The following is a 23,844-nucleotide window of genomic DNA, read 5'->3' on the forward strand; positions in this document are numbered from 1 at the left end:
TTTATATTTAAGAAGCCCGGTATAGCTTATGATGTATTGCTTAAGTACATTTACATCACCAGTGAACATTATTCAATGGACTGTCTTTTCTCTCTGTATAGATCTCTCAGCTTTATTGAAATTAGCAGGTGCTAGAAAGTACATTAGTTACTGGTGGATTGCTTAGGACTTATTCACAGACCCCATGACTCACACAGCGTTTAACTGCCTTTGTCATGAGATACATGTGTTGTGACTGTAAAACTGAGGTTTATGGAGAGCTACTGAAAGCCTTAAACTTAGATCACAGAGGAAGTAGGAGACCACACAGTCGTCATGCTGCATGCATCATCATCTGGTGACATCAGCTATGATGTGAATTAAACTACCACTAGGTGTCAGCACTTGCATTAATAAAGTCTAAAAAGCGGTTCATTGAAAAGGTAATGACAATCTTGCATATCAAGTGATCCAGCCTGTGACTGATGGTGATCCTTGATATGCTACACTAGAAAGAGTCATTCTGATCTGAATATGCAGTTTTGTTTAAGAGTTTACAGTGTAAGGCTAAATTGAACAACATCACACAGCAGTTAGCTCAGTTTAGATGGCTTATCCTGGAAGCGTTTTTTGATTAAAAATGAACTAAAAATAATATCATTGTTTAATATTTTGAAGTATTATTTAAATGTTTATTATTTTATAATAAAATAGTTTACATAAATTATTTATTAATATTTTATACAAATTAAATTAATATATTGTTTTATATTATTTTTACTTATTTTATTCTGTGTAACAACGTAATTTTGAAGAATCTCACAACTCTTTTCTAAACAGCAGTTCAAAATGAGCAAGCTTGGTTTGTTCTCACACAAAGTTATCTTATTGCTTCAGAAGACTTTGATGTCCAATAGACTCGTTTTATGATGCAGACTTTGTAATCACTATATGAATGGTGGTTTTATGCAAAAGAACAGTGTACTGTGGGGGGAAAAAAACTAAATATTTGTTTTGGAAAAATGTAAAGAATAGTTTTGGGGTGAACTGTTTCTGTTGACCCCTATTCTTTTTTTCCCCCTTTTTTCTTCAGATTTTCAGTTGCTTTTATTAACCTAAATCTCTATTTAGAAGCTTTGGTTTGGTGTCAGAATGACTGCGATTCAATCATGGCAGCATCCAGCAGAAATAAATAAATCAATTTTTACAATGTCTTTTGATTACAAATGCCAGTGTTTAGTCTCAAATCAACAGCGATTGTGGTCACAGCAGATTGTGCCGTTGTGGGTTTGTCAATTTTTTGATTTTGTTGGCAGCGAGGAGTCATTTGGTTAAAACCACCATGTTCCTTGCAAGCCAAATTGAACAGAAGTTTCAGGCATTCTTTTGATAAAAAAACTATTACTTTTTTTTTCTGTAGCTTAACATAAGGACACAAATATATAATGTCTTCATTGGCTGTGATATTAAAACTTGCACTGTTTTAGATTCTCCCAGGTCTCTCTTTTATTCTGGCTTTGACGTTTAGTTGGAGTATTTTGCATTACCATTATTGTTTTGGTCAGTAGAAAGCAGTCCATTTTTTTTATATGTGACTCAGGTTATATAATTTGCATTAAAATCCTGTTACCCAGCAGTTTCATTAGAAAGCAGAAAATCCTCCCTAACATTGTCCGTGCCGGATCAGAAACATCTAAGGCTAAATTACCACTCCTCCACTGCCTTCACATTTCTCCAAGCATGAGACTCAATTCTCCCTTTTCATCTCTTACTTTGATTCAAATTCAAGGTTTAGTGGATTGTCACCTGAAGAATGATCACACGACAGTGATTCTCCACAAATTTTGCTTTAGGACAAGTAGTTATCCAACATGATACTAATATGAATAGTTTATAATAGTGCAAGTAAAAAAAATTGTGTGAACCGTTTCTGTAATCAGCCCTTAACACAAACTTAATATTAAAGAACAGATAGTCTTGGATGGTGATTGGTCTATACAGCGTTACAGCTGTACCAAAATACATAATGTAGTTATTAGTTGTAATGCCTAACACCTAGTTGCTGAATTTATTATTTTGCTTTACCCATGAATGCCAAATATTAACCTTTGTTTACATGTCAAGGTCTGAATCATTTACTGGGAAGATGGTACTTAATGAATTTACCTAATGAAACGTGTGCACAATTTTTATGTATAGCTGTTTGAAATGATCTATGACTCTCTCAAGGCTGTGCTTTATTTCCCGTATAGTCATGGCTGGAAGGGTTAAAGGCACGCTTCTGAGCGTTCTGTGTAACACTGACCTGTATTTGATTATAATCACAATATAGTACAGCCTCTTACACTTTATTGCTCAATTAAAATAGGCTAACAGAATCAATTCAGACTGGAATTCATTGGCCTTGATATAGTAGGCAATATCTGTAGTCATTCTCAGTACCAGAATTGCCAATTTTGCATTGTTTCCAACCATAACTGACAAACGTGAAGTCATAATGATCAGCTCAAGGTGTAGGATTTAGAGTCATCTACGATCCAATTATAAGCGACGTGAGGGGTATCACAATGATTGCAATCACTGCAAATGCAGACTGCTGCTTCTTATTTAGGGGGGAAAAATCCCACAGTGCATTCTAGTAGTGTAGTGTCACAGGGGCTGATGTCCAGTCGTGAAACATGCAGTAGGAATGCATAAAAGCCTTTCAGCAGAATCAGATGTCAACATGCTGGAACAAAAGAGAAAGGAATAGTCGAGAGAGCTTTCACACTGTATTAGATTGGGAATTAAGGACAGCACTGCATGATTGATGACTGAACCAAAGTCTTTTGCAAACTGTAAGGTTCAAGAACCTATAAAAGACAGTTTAAATGTTGGGTATGGTGTGTACTGACCAAACCAAAAGCACTTGTGAGGTGGTTTTAAATCTAGGGCATGTATACCATCAATCCTCCACTCAGTACATCTCCAGAGGTTTTTTCACCATCCCTCAGACAATCTTTGACAAGCCACAGTAAAGATCTTCACATCTTCATGAAAGCAGGAATAGACCTTAAAAACATTTTGTTCCGATTGTGACAATTGCTAGGAAGAAACTAGAAAAAGCTCGACACAAAAAGCCTCTTGATCTTTATGACAGTGATTACCATGAAGGAAAAAAGAACATTTCGGGCTGGTTTGGTGTACGTCTGGCCTGTAGGAAATGAAAAAGTGTTTCAGTCACTCTATTATCTTCACCAATGCTGAAGATCTATTCTGGGGACAAGCGCTGTGCAGCATTTATTCAGGCAGTTAGGCTATCACAAGTCTCCCTGCTGCGGGTCTCAGTCATCCTGTCTCACAGATAAAGCTCTTTTGTTTCCCCTGCTATCAAACATCACCTCTGATAGATATGTAAAAGAGCATCGATTGGTGTTTAGAAACCAACAAAAAGGTGATTGCATTTAGACCATTTTTTTTATATTGATTTGTTAATTATTACATGTTTGTCTCAGACATTTGTCTAGCTTGCATGTATAGGAAGTAAAATATCACTGATGCTTGAGTGGTCTTTTTGAGCCCCCAAAACACCCTAGTAATGGCATAGGAACATAATAAAAACACTCATATCACTTTATCTGCCGCATTACAATCCCCTGGAAAGCCAGCATTGTGCAACATAGCATTTTCTTGCTGGTTTTTACAGGAAGAAGCTAAATTTATTTACTTTAAAATCTTATTGTCTTTCATTTAAGTTTTTCCCCCATTTCTTTTCCCAAATCAACAGGATGATTCATGGAGGTCAACTTCTGAATGGTTTAGCTGGTCCTACCATTATGAGTGCCGGTCCTCTGCTCTCTACTACTTGGTTTGCTCCTGATCAGAGAGCTACAGCCACCGCTATTGCATCACTCATCGGCTACCTGGGGTCAGCCTTCGCCTTTCTGATTGGCCCGTTGGCTGTCCCTGCACCCAATGGCACTGTGGGAAGCACAGTTTACTGGAACCAAAACCACATTGGAGACAGGATACAGTTTGTTCTTTACGCAGGTACGGTATTGTCTGCTGACAATCCAGCAACAGCATTCATTTTGAATCAATACTAAATAATTTTAAGCATTTGCCATACAGAAAAGCAATCACAAGAAAGCCATCCATGGTGGCTCTCCAAATACCACAATCAAATGTCTTCACGTGGTATGCGTTTACCTCGCTATAAAGATTGCCTCACATTGTTCCGCTTAACTGATTCAGAAAATTAAAACATTTTGAGAGAGAGAGAAAGAAATCTTGTCAATAATAGATTGATACTCTGCCTCTGTTTAGGTTGAAAGATGTTGCTGTTACTTTAGACACAGGAAAGACATCGATTTGTTAGTAGTTTAGAGGTCATTGTGACACTTACTGCAACATTGGGCATCGAGATGCAGCCACATGCACCAGATTTTGACACGCTCCTTGAAGACGATAAACTTGAAAAGATCCAGTGATCTGTCCCGTCCAATAAGAAACTCTATGCTTAATGAGGCTGCATTCCTTTGGTAAAACAAAATGTCATTACATATTTCTATATTAAATATTAGAATCTACAGTGTTGCATTATCCTTCAGAAATTAATTTAGTGTTCTGATTTGGTTTTTGATTTTTAATATTAATTATTAAAACAGTTGTGCTGCTCCGTGTTTTTGTGATGAATAAACTGATAATTTTTTTTCAGGATTCTTTAATGAATATAAAGTTAGAAATCCTTTGTAACATTATACATTATAATTTCTTTACTCAAAATGTCACTTTTGATCAAATGTATGTGTCCTTACTAAAAGTATACGTTTCATTAAGTCTTACTGACCCCATACCTTTGAGCAGTAATGTATATCATGAGATATACTATTGGTGCAATGTAAAATTGTTCATTTTTGATGTAAGATTTTTTTATCATATCGCCTGCCTGCACCCAAGGCCGCTTTATAAGTCTGTATTTTATGACAGAAAAGGCAGATTTATAGAAGCGCTGTTGTAAAAGTTAACTAGCTGAATAAAAATGGGATCTGTCCAAGGAAACTGCACTTATTTTATCATGTGGACAGCACACAGGAGGGACGCAAAATTTAGGAACTCAACCTGAAGACAGTGCTGGCATTTTGAGATACTGTGTGCCAACAGGTTTTTTTGTGCTTGGCTACAGCAATGCTCAATTATGGACTCGGTAGCACTGTCACATATTCCAGCACTGGATAAGCACATTTGAAAACAGGAGCTTTTTGTGGACCTGGGTTAATGAGCTGATCAGTTGTTTCATTGTGCATTTCCTCCCTCTACAGGATTGTAATAAATCTGCTAGACTCATGGTTAACTCTAGATTAATGTGAGCCATCTAATGACCGTTAATGATGTTGGTTTGGATACCACTCTCTCTCGCTCCCTCTCATTAATTTGAATTTAGTATCTGAAAATTGCAGTGAAATGCCAGGCGCATTAAGCTCTTTTTCTAATTAACAGAGATAGATTAAGTCTGAATCCGTAAAATCTTTGAGAGATTTAATGTTGACACCAAGGCTGCATGATAAATGTTGTGTATTTTTGTGACCTTCCAGAGGTTGGGATGATTGCAGCACTTTTCGTGGCTGTGCTGTTCTACTTCCCCTCCAGGCCGCCCATCCCTCCCAGCGTGGCAGCGGCTAGCCAACGTCTCAGCTACAGGAGCAGCATCTGCAGACTGCTGAGGTATAACCACATTCCTCCCTTACCAAACAGCTCAAACTGTTTTGAACAGAGAATGAAAGAATGGAGGTTAGGAAGTAGTAGTTCATGTGAAAATAACATTTTTCTTTTCATTTAACTGCTGAGAATGGAAGATGGAAGAACCAACATAAGTTGTTCATATCGCTTAAGTTCTTTATTTGAAAGGGAAACTCCACCCAAAAAGAAAATTCTCTCATCTACTAACTTTCATTTCATCCCATATGTATTTGACTTTCTTATTATCTGTAGATAACTTTAGGAAAATAATCAGTCTTATATAATGTGAGTGGAAGGGTTGACACTTAAAAAACTATACAAAACAAACACAAAAGCAATCCATATAACCCCAGTTGATGAATCAGTGTCTACTGAAGTGGAACGATACTAACCTTCACTTCCAGCCAGGTGTCAGCACAAACTGCACATCTGTACATTGTGAAAAAAGCTTTAGTAGGGGTTCAAATGTGATACTTTTTTAAAGTTTGGGACCAGTAAGATTTTTTAAATGTTTTTGAAAGAAGTCCCTTTTGTTAAACTTTCAGCAGCCATTACTCTAGACTTTAGTGTCACATGATCCTTTAAAAAAAATTTGAATGGTAGTGTATATTGCATAAATTATATTGATCATTTTAATGCTAAATTTCAATAATGGTGCTTGAATCACTAACTGTTGAAAGGAAAATAAAAATTTTTGGTAAATATATACTTCTGAGGACAATTAAACTCTTTGATTGACGGCATTGGAATGAATATATGATAACAAATCTCTTGTCCTTGTAAAACCAAGTGCAACTATTTCAAACCTTGAAAAAACCTGAGCACATGACTTATTCTTGTTAAAATAAATATATAACATTAATATCTGTATTCTTCATTGGCATTCACAAGAGATTTTGCATTGGGTACATTGGACACAACAATGGACATCTGTTATTTTAGGCCTTTAGTAACTTCCACATTCTGTCTCCCTGATCTCAGCACGGTCTTTGAAGTTTTATCATTCGCTTTTACAAAAGAGAATCTTAATGAACAGGGTCTTGTCATTTCGCCACTCACCATATGCCACAGTTGTCATTTAATACACATCAAAGAGAAGATCCTCTCCCTGCAGATTAATTACCAAGTCACATGCTGACCATCCTTAATAAATAGAACATCTTGGTCTGTACATTTAGTAACCCACTGAAGTCCACGAAGGCCAGCGTGACCACATTTTTACAGTTAGTCAGAACTGTCTTGATGTAGTCGCACCCGCAGCTCTTGGGGTAGTTGCGCTATTCAACGATCAGATGAAGCCAGCCCTGCTTTGAATGCGTTCTCACATCAACACTAGAGGAATTGGCCGAAATCTGTGAACTGGAAAAGACTGTTGAGCTTCCACTGTTGGGGAGAGTCTGCAGTTCGACCTCCTCTGAGGAACGCCAGAACTTTCCCACTCAAAGAAGAGGTGAAAGCAAAAAGAAGAACAAACAAGAATGGATGAAGTCACCCCAGTGAGACTGTAATGCTGTCTGGAGTCCCATAGATAGGCAGAGTTCCAGTAGCCGTCTCACATTTGTATGTAAATGGAGGAGTGGATTGGTAGAGCTTTGTAAAACAGCTAGTCTACAGGGACAGTTAATTGGATACGGACTGGGGGCGTGCGATCATGATTGCGTTTCACCTCCAGTCTCTGAACTCTCAAGTCCTTGGCTTACCTGAGTTGGTGAAACCTCAGAGTTTTTTTTGTGCTTGACTTGTTTGTTGCAGAGAGTATCATTAAATTCATTGTTCCTTTATGGAAACTATTATCCAGCGTTTTATTACTGCACTAACAGTGATGATAGAATAGTATTAGTATTGATGGACTCTGTGTTAAAAATGGCCTTGGCTTGCAAAATCTTTATCTTGAGGTATTAGATCCCAACAAGGCCTGCCAAGGATAAATGGCACTTAGCTGATGATCCTTCTGGCTTGATGGCTCCCCCAAATTTTTCAAAAGAAAGGAAAAAAGGCTTTCTCATATCCCATAATCTAAATGGTGGGAGAAAAAAGTGCATAGATATCGATCTCCCCCAGCTGTGAGGTTAATGAAACGGGTACAGTTGGGAGAAAGGGTCCTCTGTCAACACCTTTTTCTGTGATTACCCCTTCAAGGCCACTGTAAAATTCACTGAAACCATGCTTGGCTTTCACACTTTCCTGTTAATAGACTGAATGTACTGTGGATGGTGGAAGTTCCTTACACCCAGTGGTTCATACCTTGGAGGTAATTATGGGTAGGGTGTCATGGAAGTCAAATTTTCTACGAGTAACAACGGGTGCATTAATGTAATATCCAGTTCATTTGTGAACTTATAATTAGCATCTTTGCCTGGCAACCTGGTCAAACGACTTTTCTGCTGAAAACTAAAACAGGCAACTGCTGAATTTAAAAATGAAATCACAAACAAGGTCCAGAATTGCAATTTACATTTGGAAGTAGAAATACATTTTTGGAAGCCTGGGAAAGTCTTATCTGTGCAATTGCATCATCATGCCTTTACAGGAACCAATATGTAGTGTTAGAATACTGCAGTAAAAGTGATAGAATTAGTATTAGTATTGATAGACTTGGTGCTAAAAATTGTCGTATCTTTCAAAATTTTAATCTTGGGACATTTAGATTCCATCACAGCCAGCAAAGGACAAAAGGCACTTAGCTGATGATCCTTCTGGCTTGATGGCTCCAAAAACTCTGGGACTGGAGGAGGGTACAATCATACAACAACTTTCTTTCAATCGAATCAAGTGTGAGAGACTCAAATACCAAGAACCAAACTACAACAAGTAAATTCCATACAGCACACCACTTCAAAAGATAAACAAAGCATTTTTGGAGAGCCCTCGTGATTGGTTTCAGATGCTTTGTTGTTTTACGGGGGAACCTTTCGTATTGGGTAAGTTGGGGAGACGCTGTTTGGGACACTTGAGTGAGTGAGAAGGGTGGGTGATTGTAATTGGGCCGGGATTGATTGGAGGCCTGCCAGAAGCCAGACATAAACACTGATTCCACGAAGGGATTCTCAACCTGTTTCAGTCTTGACTACAGCAATCCTGCGACTGGATAGATGCTCATAAAAATGCTAATACATGAAGAAAAAACATCCCTCATAGCAAGGGATTTTTGTATCAGGGCAGGATTAACACAAAATTGACAGTACACTAAACCATGCACTGTGCTTGTATTAATGGTTGTATCTACATAGCAACTTTGTTGTTGCTTAGCTTCAAAAAGGATTTGTTGGCAAATACTGCTTGTTAGAGAGTCTCGTAGATAATGTTATTATAGAGTAAAAGTATTTCAACTATGCCCTACAGATATATGATTTATTAAAAAGCATGCAGATACTGATATTATGCATAGCTTTGCCCAGTGGGTCAGTTAGATTTAATAAGATGTTCAAAACGATTCCTGCTTGGCTAAACTCTTGATATCAAGGTCTATATTACCTGAAGAAAGCTATCTGTTAGTTTTGCATATTTTCAAAGGCAATTTAACTTTTGCTGCAGGACCTCAATAATTAAAAATAACCCCTCATTTTTCATCATAGTTTTTTTTTTTTCAATATTTTATCATGTCGCATTCATTAATTAAGTCAGTTTTACTCTTACGAAAATGGCAAACGGATTAGAATGTAAAAAGTTCACTGGTGCATTTTTGTCATTTTGTTGTAATGCTAATAAAGTTGTAATATTGCATTGACCCCTTGCTTGATGCTGCCTGTTAAGAATCATATTTGGCTGAGGAAGCTTAATCCATGTAAGACAAATCTCTGCTTCTGGGCATGTCTTTGTCCTAGCATTATGCTTCCCTGATATCTGCTTTTGCTATCAGATTTATGTATTTTTTTTTGTATTCAGGAGACTTTTATCTGTCTGTCACTGAGCTGTAAGGTAGGATAAATGTTTGGTGACAGTCTGGAAGGTATAGGAAAGAAACTCGACAATCTTTGACTCTCTGTGAGATGCACAGGCTTTGATGTTCAGTTTCATGACAGCTCTGAAAGATCTGTTACTCTTTCAGAAACGGGCGTCATACACAGTCAAAATGCAGCCTAGTGCCTTAAAGTGCTTTCATACTGTTCTATTTCGAAAAGTTTTCATCAGTCCTCATCTTTGCTTTTGCTTTTTCAGCAACATGCGCTTCCTGATGATAGCACTCGCCTACTCCGTGCCCACAGGGGTTGTTGCCGGCTGGGCTGGAGTGTTGGACATGATTTTAACACCTGCTAAAGTCAGCCAGGTAAGATATATTCCATGTTCCATGCTGGGCCCATTTAGATGATACATTATAGGTAATTATAAGGTTTTCAGGAAAAGAATGAGGTCTAGTTTATGCTTCGATGGTTACATTTTTAATATATGTAATGAATTAATCTAAATATTGTGTGTTTCAGTATTTCTTGTGTCTGAACTCAGTTGCATTTATCAGATATTCAAATCATTTGCACCTTTTATGAGTTCAATTATAATTTAAAATGAAATGTAATTTCAGTGGATTAAATGGTTATTGACTCATAATTAACCCTGGGAGTACAAACACACATACTGAAGTATTGACTGGAAACTCTGACCAAACATTTTTGTTTGCCTTTCTATACTTTCTCATTAAAAAGCTGGCAGGCCTGAATGGGTGGACTGTGAACTTCAAAACAAGCTGTTAAGAAGATCTAATTATAGTTTTGAAAATCCAGAGCTATCCATATGAAGATAGCCCTCTACATCCTTTCCCTCTCCAGACAGCTCATCAGAATCTAATCAAACATACATGCTCAAGATGCTTTTATTTGCATACTCACAAAAGTACTCCATCTTTGATGGGCCAACCACAGCTTAATGAGATGAGCTCTCCACCTCAGAGTTTCTGATTCTCCCCAGCCTCCTCACATTAGCATCTGAAATGTTAGAGTTGTGGGCCAAAGCAATCATGTTACATTCTAGGCCCAGCTGAATTACGGGCTTGCAGAGACAAAGACGGTGGTCTTGTAGTTTCTTTTTCAGGTAAACTAGGAGATCTTTGAACTGGCATTGGAAAGAAAACCATACAAGTTGAAGATAGCATGCCTTTTTCCTTTCCCCCCCAATATGTATCCGCTGCCAAAGCCATTGTGAGACTAATTTGAATTTTCCGACTTCTCATTCAAATCTCAGTTCTTTTTGAACAACAATTGAAAGTGTACGCAACATGCATTTCCTTCTCCCATTTAAATATTTCACCATTGTTGAGAAGGTCTTTTTTTCCTGGTCTTTTAAATTTGAAGGGAAATAAGTGTTATCAGACAAACTGAAATTATATATAGATTTCTAGGAGCCCATTGTGTAAAATAAAGTGCTCACAAGATAGCAGTTTATTGATATTTTTCAGACATTCTGGTTAGGGATTTGTTCCAAACCCCAAACTCTATGTATTAAACTTCAACAGTTAATTCAGCCTAGACCACTTCGGAAACCTGGCATTGTGTATTCTATATAACATTCTAAGTAATGTTCATTGTTTTTTCTTGATACCTAATCCAATGAGTATTGGGACTTTTTTCACAATAGTCAGCATCCAGTTGTCATATGAAATATAATTTGCAAATGAGGTTAGAAGCCTTAGAAAGTTTGTATTCAGAGGCTTTTATTTAAGTTATGTTTTGATCAGTGTCAGAAGTCAACAACAAATTTGTTTCACATTTGCACTTGGTAATTTGCAAATGGAAAGTTAGAACCCTGAGGCAGTAAGCATGTAGAGTTGTACAACAATAATTAGCATCATTTAAGTGCGCGGTCCTCCGCTACATTAATCAGCCTTGTCTAATTGCTTCATTAATGGCGAATGGCCATTAAGTCTGCGCACAATGGCTGTGCACTGATTAGACAGACCTTTTGCCATTGGAAACTCATCATCAAACAGAAGGTGGATTGCTGGTTTTATCAGAGGTGCCTCAAACTGCTCAAAACTAGGGCTTGATTTTGTGGTGCCTGTACCGAACTTTTTGGCTCTGATTAAAACTATAGGTGTAGCAGTGTGGTTTTCTGATTTAAACCCCATTTCAGTGAGTGATGCCATGGTTTTTTGCCTGTGAGGTTTCCAGTGTAAACATGTTCGTGAACAAGGAGGTCTAGAATACCTGGAAGAAGTGTTAGCATTCCCAGAAGAACGTGATTTGTGTGATATTAGTTTATACTGACACCAGATAATGTATGATGTTTTCGTTTGTTTGGGATGGATTTAGCATTGTGCCTAGCTGGCCCTTGCTAACTCTATATTTTCTATTGAATCTATTTATAATTTAGTTGTTTTAGATTGATTCAGTGTTATTATTAGTCTACCGGATCTCTAGTGATGACCAAAGCATTTCCTAAACTGCGTAGACTGTATGTAGCATAATTTTCCTAGGGGTATGCATGCACCGTATTATTCTTCTCCTTGTCCCAAGTCCTAAAAATTCCAGTGCACTATGACAGAAAAATTTGAATTTGAAATAATGGTTTGGACACACATGAGTTACACTTTTTGCCAAAGGAAACAGCATAGTGTATGATACCTCTTTCATTTCCTGGGGGAAATAGCAATGTTACAGCAGAAGACATAAATCACAGAATGGAAATAGCAATTAATACATCCAGGGGCATCGGAACCAGGGGGCCAAACATCTCTTCCCCCACCCCACTCCCAGAAAACTTTTAGAACACATCACCATCGTCTGATATTAAATTATGTAGTCTACTTGGCTCGCACATAATATATTACATTCTGATTATGCACTATGATTTACTGTGTGTTTTAGCACTTGATGTTTATTTCAAATAGATAAAGATGTCTTTTACCCCTGCAGTAGGACATTTAATCAGCACATGTATCCTCAGACCATATAAATTCTCAGAGCAGCGGCGCCTTACTGCCAGTTATTGAGGATATGCTTGTCCAGAAAGAAACATTGACAATGTTAAGTAGATGGTTAAATCTAAAAATGTATCTCCACACACTGTAAAAATAATATAATAAAATAAAATAATATAAAATAATAATAGTAAAATTTGGGTTTGTGTAGTCTAGTAGGATGAAGCTGTCAAATAAAGGTCACATGCACAAATTGAGCGTCACATAAATCACACTTTACGACACTGAACTGACAGTGTGTTATTGACCATTTTAAAGGGATGGAATAAATGTTAAATTATTTTTAATGTCTTGATGTTAAATTAATATTTGATTTCATCTCAGAGGTAAGCTCTACTACATCCCAAAACAGTATGAAATTTGTAATATTAATTAGCATGATTCATGAATATTAATTTAGCACTGTGACACTCTGGCCTAGGAAGATTATCTAACAATGAGCAAAGTTATATTTATGAGCCCAAGGTTCTTTAAATGGTGATATTACAATCCACCCAAAGACATCATGAGATTCAACTCAGGGTAGAGTTGTACATCCTGATAGCCGCAGGTTGGAAGGACCTTAAGGAAATGTTCTGTTGTTGGATCAGAGTTTTGCTGAAGGTGCTTTCCTGTGCAGTGAGTGAGAGATGTGGTTCCTGGTGCTGGAGAGCATAGCCAGCCATCCCCACCCCTAGGGAATTGAGTCTGTAGCCCAGAGAGAGCCAGCTTTTCTAATCCCTCTGTTAGCATCCCTAGTTATCAAATCAGCCAAATCAAAGACCAATGCTTTTCCAGTCGCAATTATTATTCTACTTATGTGGTATGTTATAGAGCAGTTTATTCAATTTCTATGATCCGAGTGGACAAGAGGCATTTGTGTTTGCTTTTCCAATGTGTTTTAGAAAGTTTTTTTGTTGGCTGAGAAGACATAAAAATAAATTGGTTGAAAGGCATTATCTCGCTCACAGTTAAGTTGTTTTTCTAAATACGTTTTAAAATTGCATCTATCTATCCATCCATCCATCTGTCCTTCTATCTATAAAATCATTAAGTCAGTGTTAGACTTATTTATTTTTCAGCAAGGATGCAGTTAACTGATCAAAATTGAAATGATAAAATAGTTGATAATGTTAATGATAATAAAATATCTGAAAATAGATTGGCGCCGATGGCCTCGCGGACAGTGTGCCAACATTTAATTCTGTTGTGCTTTAGGCGTCCCGAGTTCGGGTCCCGGCTCAAAGACCTTTCCAGATTTGACCAACTTTACTGTTTTTTCTATCTTTTATTCTAATAGACTGTATTTCCTTTCAAGCATTTAGACATTAATATTTTAATCCAAACTACTTTAAACCTGTTTGCCAGCACACCCCCCCCCCCCCATTATGGGACTCGCAGCTGAAAGTGCTCTACCTAACTTATAATTGTAACAGTTTCCTACTTCAGTGTGTTACAGACATAATTTTGGGTCTTTGGAAAGAAGACCCTTTGGGCTTTACTTTTTATCAACCAGATTTGATAATGATCAAAAAAATTACAAGTTATAGACACTGAAGTGCCTTGAATTTTCTTTTACCACACTTAAAAAATATTTTTTATTTGATATAGATATACATGAAATTAATCCTGGAGCAATCTAGAAAATTAATGGGTTGAAAGCCACATGTCTCACGAGTTTCTATTTCAAATCTGAAAAAGATATCATGAAAAATGAGAGTCCTACAAATATTTTTCTGAGACTGTCTAGAGCCCCCAATTCTTGCCTGGCTTTCTCAAGCCAACTTCAGAGTTTGTCTCTAACTTTTTTTTAATATATAATATTTCATGTATTATTTTCTATTTTCAATATTATTATCGAATTGTATTTTCAATCAAAGAAATGCAGCCTTGGTAAGCATGAGAGACTTCTTTCATAAACATAAAACAAAATACAAACCCAAAACTTTTGGACTGCAGTGTGTCAAAAAAACAGATACTAAGTTTAAACAACATTTGATTTAGTTCTCATAGAGAAACCTGTTTTGTTCTCCCTGCTCTTATCAATACGGTGGTTGACCTCAGCCATGCCTGATATAGACCATCTGTTTTATGAAGTCTGCTGTTGAACCAGACTGTTCATCATAGGCATGTTCGTGGACAGCATGATGTCTGGCAGTTTATTCTTCTCTCTGATCGACACTGCAGATGCCCCTGGCTCACTATCCATCTAGCTGATCCACAAGTGATGTCCAGCATTACAAGCAGCGAATAATCTCAACCTATCACACCTTTCTCTGCTCTCACAGGTGGACGCAGGCTGGATCGGGTTCTGGTCCATAGTTGGAGGCTGTGTGTTTGGTGTGGCCATGGCGAGGTGAGTAATGGCCCATGCATGAGAAATGATGGTGGTGTTGTCATACATTAGCATTTGCTTTACATGTATTGTCCAGTGATGTGAAAACCAAAAGCAGCAGAGCCTAAAACATTAGTCACACATCAGCATGCCTTCCTTCTCAAAGAAACCAAGTCTCAGGTTTATTGGCTTAGTTTAGTAAGGTCAAATTGTGCAGTTTTTTTAGCAGTGGAGCTTTTAAGTGGCTGAATTTAGAGATTTTTTTTTTAACTTCTTAGGAAGCAGTTTAGCATGCTGACAGTGTGTTATAACTGTTGGGACTGTCAGCATGCTAAATCTCTCTCTAAATTCATCCTCTTTAAAGCACCGCAGTAACAGCCATCAAAGCATCGCTTTTGTAACAATTTGACTACCTTTTAACAAAACATTTCTCAACAAAAATCATTGAACTCCCTGTTTGAATTGTTGATCTGCATGTTTTGTTCTGTGTTACAACACAACCAGAAATCCTGCGTGAACGCACCTTATGGGTCTAAACGACATCAAAAAACTAATTGCAGTGAAAGTAGACTGTGGTGTCGCCTCACGTTACCTGCATCTGGGCCAAAACGTTGTGCTTGAACATACTAAAAACACAACCAACAAACAATGAGCACATACATTTTGCTAAATTAGTAAATTAAAATTAAAGACCCGATATACTTCAAACAGAGTTCATTTTTGGTGTTCGTTTCGGGGGAAAAGGAAGTTCGAAAAGGCTGAGCAATGGTATACAGTTAACTAAATTTCCAACACCCCCTAGCTACTGGAGGCGGGGAGTAGATTAATGTAAACATGACTCGCAATGCTTGCTCTTATGCCCTAAACACAACAATGATGAAATGAAGAAGTGTAGGCAATCTAGAGACGACCCCAATGGTCAGAATATTATAGACAAAAGAATAATGTTTAGTTAAGTATCATGTTTGCAATACAAAAGAACCATTCCATAATCAGTCCTTCATGGGAAGTGTGAATGTCTCAGAGTCTGAAAACTTTAGCATGATGTGGAAAAAAATTTTTGGAGTCAGTTTTTATTTTATTAGTGTTTAATTATTTTATTAAACTGGATAAACTGTTATACTTTTTTATGTTTTATGTGGTGTCCTGATTTACTTTTGATAAAAACAGGTTAATTATTGTATATTCGTTTTGGCATTTCATTTACTATATACCCTTTAAATTTGCTTATTGAAAGAACATCAACAGCAGCAGTAGGCCTATGGTGTAACATTTATTTGAAACACATGTATGTGATACTTGCGTCACTTGCCATTTGCATAACGCCGGGTCGTCGACACCAAGCTTCGTTGCAATTTCTTTCTAGGAATTAAATGTTTTCTCTGAATCTTTAAAGTCTCTCCACGAGCGATAGTATAGGTGTGGGTATATTTTGCTTGCTTTTCATTTGCTTGCTTGCGACACTTCTGTTTTTCCAGTTGTGCACTCGTTCACTAAGCAGAACAGCCAATCAGAGCGGTCACTCTCACAATGTGCTACAGGCGTCCAAAGTTCGCATCCCGGCTCGAGGACCTTTCCCGATCCTGCCCCCCTCTCTCTCCCACTTCCCTTCCTGTCTCCTTTACACTGTCCTGTACTAATAAGGTCAAAAATAGAAAGCCGTAAGAAAAGTGTCTGATTAGTGTTTGAAAGACACAACTTCAATTCAGTGCAATGATGCAAGGCTAACTAAAGACTAACTAGTCATTCAAGCAGCACACTAACTAGTCAGTTTCAAAAAGATGTATTTTTGAACTGTTGCCCTTCTTTTATAAATTATCAAATTAGTCTCCCACACTTTTTGGGGTGATAATCATTATATTTTTTGGTTTTGTTTGACAGTCGTGCGCAGGAAAAAATGTAGACAGCTGGTAGTTATTACTTTTTTTGAGACCAGCACTGGTTCTCTATAGGAGTGGGCTGAATGGCAGGTTTTCATCCTACAGTGGCTACCAACTTCCACTTCACAGCAAATCAATTAGGGCAAACGTCAAATAAAATAATGCATATTCATGATATAACCCACGCCAGGCACAGTTTGTGTGCCGAGCCACTGACAGAAAGAAAAACTTCCTGAGGAGAGAAAATGCAAACTACAGAAGAAAATGTTTTTTTATATATTTATACTTGTCACAACAGTGTTTTAGGCCTAATTATTAAAGTTTCATGACCAAAATGGTAGAATGCTGACGGTGCTGGAAACTTTCTATGTTTTAAAAAAAAAAAAAAAATCTCATATAAACCAGTGTCAAACTTGTGTCATACTTTTCAGGTCATTCCTACACATTTATTTTGTCTCTGTTAGGCTTTTCTTTCCCCCCAGGCTGTTTTGGATCCTCCCAGGTCCCAAAGCTAATTTATTCTCTTCCTGCTAATTTATTAAAATCAGCTTTTGTTATGAACAGTGGGTGAAAATGCTAATGAAATAGTCATGTCGCACAGACTGATTAAGACACTGGTGTAGAGAAGAGAGAAAGAGCAAACTGTTGTCTGCTAAAAAAACAAACAAGAGATTTGTCTATCCCTGATGACTAAATGTTTGCAGAAGGGCCCCAATCAGCACATCCAGCCAGGTTCTGCATTTTGAAAACCTTTTAATTAGGCATTTAATCAATTGTTATATTGCTGCATTGCATTTTGGGTTAGTACTCGAAATGCCGTTAAGCTGGGGAGGGACAAAGAGGGTTAAAACATCAATGAAAACCTGTGATCTGCCTTAGTTGTGTGTGTTATTCAAATGAGTTGTGAGCTACAACCCCAATGGGGATTCATAAAGCTAATTAAAGAATGCACATCACACCTGTTGCTTTGGCACTTTTACTCATTTGCTTTTTCTCACTTCGGCTGTTCATTTGGGACTGGTTGCAGGGAGAAGCAACAGATGCCCCACTAAGTCTCCAAGCCAACCTGGTCCTATTAGTGGTCGTTTGGCGAGTGATCTCTTGTTAATTGGCCCCTGTGAGTTACAGGGTCCAGCGCCCTCCCTATGCCATGAATCGTGCTGCAAATGCGTTAACATGAGTTATTATACGCCACCAGCTCTTCGCCGCAGAGCTCAGCCCTTTGGGTCAAGTCCATGCTTTAGAAAAATGGATGCATTAAAATTGAGCTGCAGGGGTGATAGCTGCACATTCTAATTGATGCGATTCTAGAGGCGGATATAATAGCCGCAAGTCCTCGTCAAAGATTCGTCCTCGTTCACCGTTACGGTGGAGTTATACAAGACGGGTGAATCATAAGAGGCTGTCTCCGCAGGTCAATTAACGGTTTGTGGTGTGAGGTATGCTGAGCAGTTGGGCAAACACTGGGATGCCTGACAAACCACCAGACTTTAATTGTCAGACAGCAGTCGGGAGGTAGGGGTGACATTGCTTTTTCAACGTAGAAGGTGTTGTGTGGTCAAGAAAGCGTGATCGACAGCCAATTAAAGTTAATGCTTAAAATGTAAAGGGATGGATCACCCAAAAATAAAAATTCTGTTCATTATTAATGCTGTCCAAACGTTTGACATGATTTCTTTTATGGAACACTAAATGGGAAATTTTGAAGATTGGTCTATCCTCTGTTTTCTATACAATAAATGTGAATGGAATCAACTGTCAAACTCCCAAAAAAACAGCATAAATGTATTGAAAAAGTATACATCTTATATGTATATATAACCTATTGACTTATCATACATGGAAGATCTGTAAATATTTACATACATTTCTGTCTTTTCCTCACACAAAACAAATTAGCTTTAGAATACTTGAAATGTAACTTAAGTCATATGGACCATTTTTATTATACTTTTATGGTGCTTTTTGTAGTTTTTTTTTTTTTTTTTTTTTTTTTTTTAAGCCTGACTTCCTCTAGTCAGGGCCAGTGCTGGGTAGATTACATGCAAATTGTAGTGCATTATTGATTCCTAATTACATGACAAAAATTGAAGTAATGCAATCCATTATATTGCACTTTTTAGGTAATGTAATCAGACTACTTTTTGATTACTTTTAGATTACTTTGACCTAACTTGTTTATCACATTGATTTAAATAAGATAATCTTGTAAAATACTGATATAAAAATACAAAGAGAAATAAAATATATTACTTTAGTTATTTTTAAAACATGAAGAGCATCAAATATTATATTACGTCAAAGTTCCCCAAACGGGGGTTTGTGAAAGAACCGAGGGGGTTTGTTAATGGAAAACTAATAATTAATTAAATCATAACAATTTAATACTTTAATTAAAAAAAAATTCTTTAAATGACAAAAGTCAAAATATTAACAATTCATAAAAATTAAATCGTATACCTGTTTATCTGCCTGTCATATATCCATGTGAATAGTATGTAATCAATGAAAAACTGTAGTCTGATTGCAAGTATTTTAAAATGTAAAATAATCCAATTACAATTACATATAATCAGTTACTACCCAGTACTGTTCATAACTTTGTTAATAACTTAATAACTTTTTCCATTAGTGTTCACCAAATATAGAAACTCAAACATGAGGGTGAGTAAATTAGGACAGAACTTTCATTTTGAGGTTAATAATTACTTTAAAATGGATTAAAAGCCCATAAGCCATTATTAATGATGAGTCTTGCAACCAAATAACAGCTTACATTTTTATAATGGCTTTCATCTCTGTTGTGAAGAAAGGTGATGAAGAACATGCCCTAGAGATATTGCCATGTATCTCCATCATGTTAGATGAGCTAAAATGTGCTTGATGAGAGGAAACGGTGTGGGGAACTTTGTCAGAAATGATAAAGTTAGTGCGGATCAAATTTACAAGACTGTAAGAATTTGTTTTGAGTCATCTCCAGTAGTCAAGTCTTTGAGGGACAAGATTTTCCGCATGCGTCTCTGACGTGGGTGCCAAAAATAACATTTGTGAAAAAGTTTCACCTGCGCCTGCCTGTAATTTGCCTGCCTGCCTCTGTAGTTTTTTTTTTTTTTTTTTTTTTTTCTTGTTCTGTCACCTTTGAGCTATGACTCGAGATTCAAGTTTCTCTTCTCCTCCTCCTCCTCTTTTCTTTTGTCTTCTGTTTTTGCCCTCAGGTTTGCTGACTATATTCGAGGAATGCTGAAACTAATTTTGGTGCTGATGTTTGCCGGAGCATCCTTGGCGGCCACCTGGTTCACTCTCACCTGCCTGACCAGGCTTACTCACCTGCCCTCCACTCAAGGTATACTGTGCTGAAAATGGCAGTATGTTCTGCCTTGTGCACATCCACAAAACTGTCGCCCCGCAGGGAGTCTGGAAGGCAAGCGCTGGCATAGGCAAGCTGCAATTGTATCGGTAAGAGGGAGCCAGAGGAACTCATTAAGCCCAGATCAGTGAAGGGGAAAAGGGAGTGGGTCTCTAGAGAAGCCGGCCTGAATCAAACATATGCCCTATAGATCAGCCAGCTCAAATATTACCATCAATAATCATTTTATGCTTGGCACCTGAATTTTTTTGTCTGCTGTCTCCCAGAATTCCTGGCAGACAGAGCTCTTAGACTCATGGGCCTTCACTCCATCTGGCAAGATTTTATCACTCACACGTGTCCCATTGCCATCCGTGGCTTTCCATGCCTCTCGCAATTCATCTCTCATGCTAATGAACAGAAGGCTATGTTGTGGCAACATCAATTCATCAGAACCTATTCTGGCTGGAATCATTATGCAAGGAATAATTGACAGTGGACCTTCGCCTACCATGTCCATTTAATTTAAAAGGCGCATTGCCATTTCCTTCACTTATACAATAGTTACCACATGGATACCAGTCTTTCTTTACATCAAATTTACTCCCGTCACAAGCTAAATGTGGGTGTTTTTTGCACAGTGATGAGGTAATTTTGCTTCTCTTCCAGTCACTGCGACCTGTAAGATTTCTCGGAATGATTTTCAACGAGACATGCTGTTGCTTAGAAGCAACACTTCATGCTTGAATAAACCCATTGATTGTAAATGTCAGTGCAAGTGTTCCTAGAACACACGTAAAGAGTCTTCATGCTTTATTGCATCAGTTCAGTGGGTTGCAGTGCAATTTGAAATAGATTTGTCTTTTATCTGAATTGTGTAAATATTATTCAAATAAAAATATTCATTATATAATGTTATGTAAGGAATAACTGACAGTGATTGCCATTGTGGCCACTTTACTACCTTGACTGTTTGGTGCCTTTGTTAGTTCTGTCACTTATACCATGATTACCACATATATGGAAGACATTTCTTCTGGATTTGTGGTTACAACTAAATTACATTTAAAAGCTGGGAATCATTATGAACTTTTTATGTTTTTGAAAGCATTTGATGCTGTTATTCACCATGGGAACATTAAATTGGTTAAAAAGAAAAATTACACTACTTTTTAAATTGTGAAATAATGCATACATTATGGATACATTAAATTGATTAAAAGTGACAGTTAAAACATTTATGTTTCAAAAGATTTCTTTTTCTTATAAATACTGTTCTTTTGAACTTTATGCTCAAAGAATTCTGAAAAATGTATCATGGTATACACAAAAAATGGAAATATTAATATTGAACTGTAATCAACATACAAATTTATGAAATTATAATAAGAAATTCTTGAGCCACAAATCATCATATTAGAATGATTCCTGAAGGATCATGTGCCACTGGAGACTGGAGTAAGGGGTGCTGAAAATTCAGCTTTGCCATCACTTATTTACTTACATGTATTTTTGATCAATATATGCAACCTTAATGAGAATAAGAGACATCTTTCAAAAATATTGAAAAAAGTTACTTTTTTATTTTAAATAATTGCAGTATTTAAGGTGATATTTTAATGCAACATTCACCTTAGGTTTTAAAGTCTTTTTCACATAGGTACCCACAATTCAAATGTTAAATCTTTTAAGTCTTTTATTTATTAATGTATTAGCCCATTTTTGAAACTAGTGTTTCCCCTTTACTTTCAATGACACAGCTGAGGGATCTGTTTCTCAAACCAGAGACTCTGATGTGCTCGTCCTCTTCCTGTTGTGCATCGGGGCTGTCCATTTATCTCTCTGCCCCGGTTAGAACCAGTCTGCGATGTTCTGTTAACACACAACTGCACATTCACACATGGAACAGCTTCCCATCATTTAAAATGATAATAGACTCGGGAGTTTCTAAAGCAGGGTGTTTCTTTTTGGCAATTATTTTTTTCCAATGAAATGTAATTTTGGAAATGAAAGTGTTTTAATACTGAAAAACATTGTCTTTCCAACATTTGCAAAAAAATATATATATTAATGCAATTTCCACACTTCATTAAACTCTGAGCTGTGCTAAGATAAAAAGAAAGCTTTTTCTAGTACTAACAGCTCATAATAATCATTACTTAAGAATGAAGTGTAACAGTGTTTTCTTAGTCGATTAGAGTCATATCCGCTGAAATAGGGTTTGCCAGCACAGGAAAATTGAGTTAGAAAGCTTTTCCCCCTTAAATATTCATTTGTAAGGTTGTCTTTCTTTTCTGTGTAAAGGAGGTATCCTAGAAATGTATTTGAGATACAGCCCTCTCTCTCTCTCTCTGCTCCCTTAGCCACTCTCTACACCTCCTGCATCCTGGTGGGTATCTTCATCAACAGCAGTGTGCCCATCTTCTTGGAGCTGTTCATTGAGACGGTTTACCCTGTTCCTGAGGGCATCACCTGCGGAGTGGTCACCTTCCTCAGCAACCTCTTTACTGGACTTTTGCTGTTTTGCCTCACCTTTTACTTTACAGGTATCTTGATATTTTAACTCTTGACAGACAGGACAGGGTTTACAGCAAAGAAAAACTTAAGATTTTCCATCAGCCCTAAACAAACAGGGACAACATGGAATAGATATGGATTTACACTTAGGACAAAGGGACATTGTCCCAATGTCATTGTCCTTCTGAATGATGATTAACTTTCAGTGTAGGGATGTTCAAATGAAAAATGTGCAGGGAGATCTGACTCACCTGCCCTATCTTGCAGTGTAAATAGTAGCTTCAAGCTGAATATTCATGAGTCTCTTCTAACAAGTGTCACTGATTGACAGGCAGTCCATGATGGTTTTTAATTCTAGCTCTTGCTGTTTGTGGACAACACTGTATGTGTTTTCCATTCAAAAACAGCATATCACGAGGCATTACGTTTTAATGTGCCTACATCAGACATGCATAACATATATATAAACATAAGTAACATACTTAAATATAGTAATAAATAAATAAAGTAATATAAATTCTAGGGGTGTAATGATATGTGTATTCCGGTGCGGGTCTTTTGGTTTGGTATGCACGTGTAACAAAGAAATCATTCAAATTTTTTTTAAGGAAATTCTAACAATTAATGTTGTTTGGTGCTCTTGATATGGCGTGACAGATCGTTGTATAGAAGCCTCAGTTTTAACGGCAGCGTGAGCCCAGTGAGCGTGAGCATCCCTTCCTCTTTACTACTAGTTCTAACGTGAAAATAAACATGAATGAACAAATCACACCTCATGTAATCGCTCAGTTCAGTGATTCACCGCAGAAAGACATCATTAAAATAGCTGTAAACAAAATGTCACATCGCATTTCATTTACCTCGGGCAAGTCAGTGTCTACAGCTCATTATTTGCTAGAGAAATAAAGTCTAGAGAGGAGCATTTTGAGAAATGTCATACTGTATGCTCATTATATTTATTTACCTGTTAGTGAGGTCTTAATTATTTAATGTATGTTTATATACATTTTTGTGGAACAAGTTGACAGCCGCGGTGTAAATTATTATATTTCAACAGCAAATAGAAATTGTACAATTTAGAAGTTAATTTAAAAACTACATTATGTGCAATTTACATTTGCATACAGTTTTATTTCATTTGTGTTAATTTTTAAAGTTGTTTGGGCTCTGTAAAGTTTGG

General features: G+C 37.0%; 1 protein-coding gene across 1 annotated transcript in view; it reads left to right on the forward strand.

Annotated features, from left to right (window-relative positions):
• LOC113109280 (disrupted in renal carcinoma protein 2-like) overlaps positions 1-23,006 on the forward strand; it is a 30,383-nt gene extending 7,377 nt beyond the window's left edge. Inside the window, exons 3-9 of the mRNA XM_026272906.1 lie at positions 3,746-4,008; positions 5,553-5,682; positions 9,856-9,964; positions 14,875-14,942; positions 20,017-20,144; positions 22,511-22,693; positions 22,996-23,006. Of these exons, the coding sequence (XP_026128691.1) occupies positions 3,746-4,008; positions 5,553-5,682; positions 9,856-9,964; positions 14,875-14,942; positions 20,017-20,144; positions 22,511-22,693; positions 22,996-23,006 (892 nt within the window). The remainder of the gene's footprint in view (positions 1-3,745; positions 4,009-5,552; positions 5,683-9,855; positions 9,965-14,874; positions 14,943-20,016; positions 20,145-22,510; positions 22,694-22,995) is intronic.
• The last annotated feature ends 838 nt before the right edge of the window (positions 23,007-23,844 follow it).

The sequence above is a fragment of the Carassius auratus genome, chromosome 9 (genome assembly GCF_003368295.1).
Source record: "Carassius auratus strain Wakin chromosome 9, ASM336829v1, whole genome shotgun sequence".
In the NCBI taxonomy this organism is placed as follows: Eukaryota; Metazoa; Chordata; class Actinopteri; order Cypriniformes; family Cyprinidae; genus Carassius; species Carassius auratus.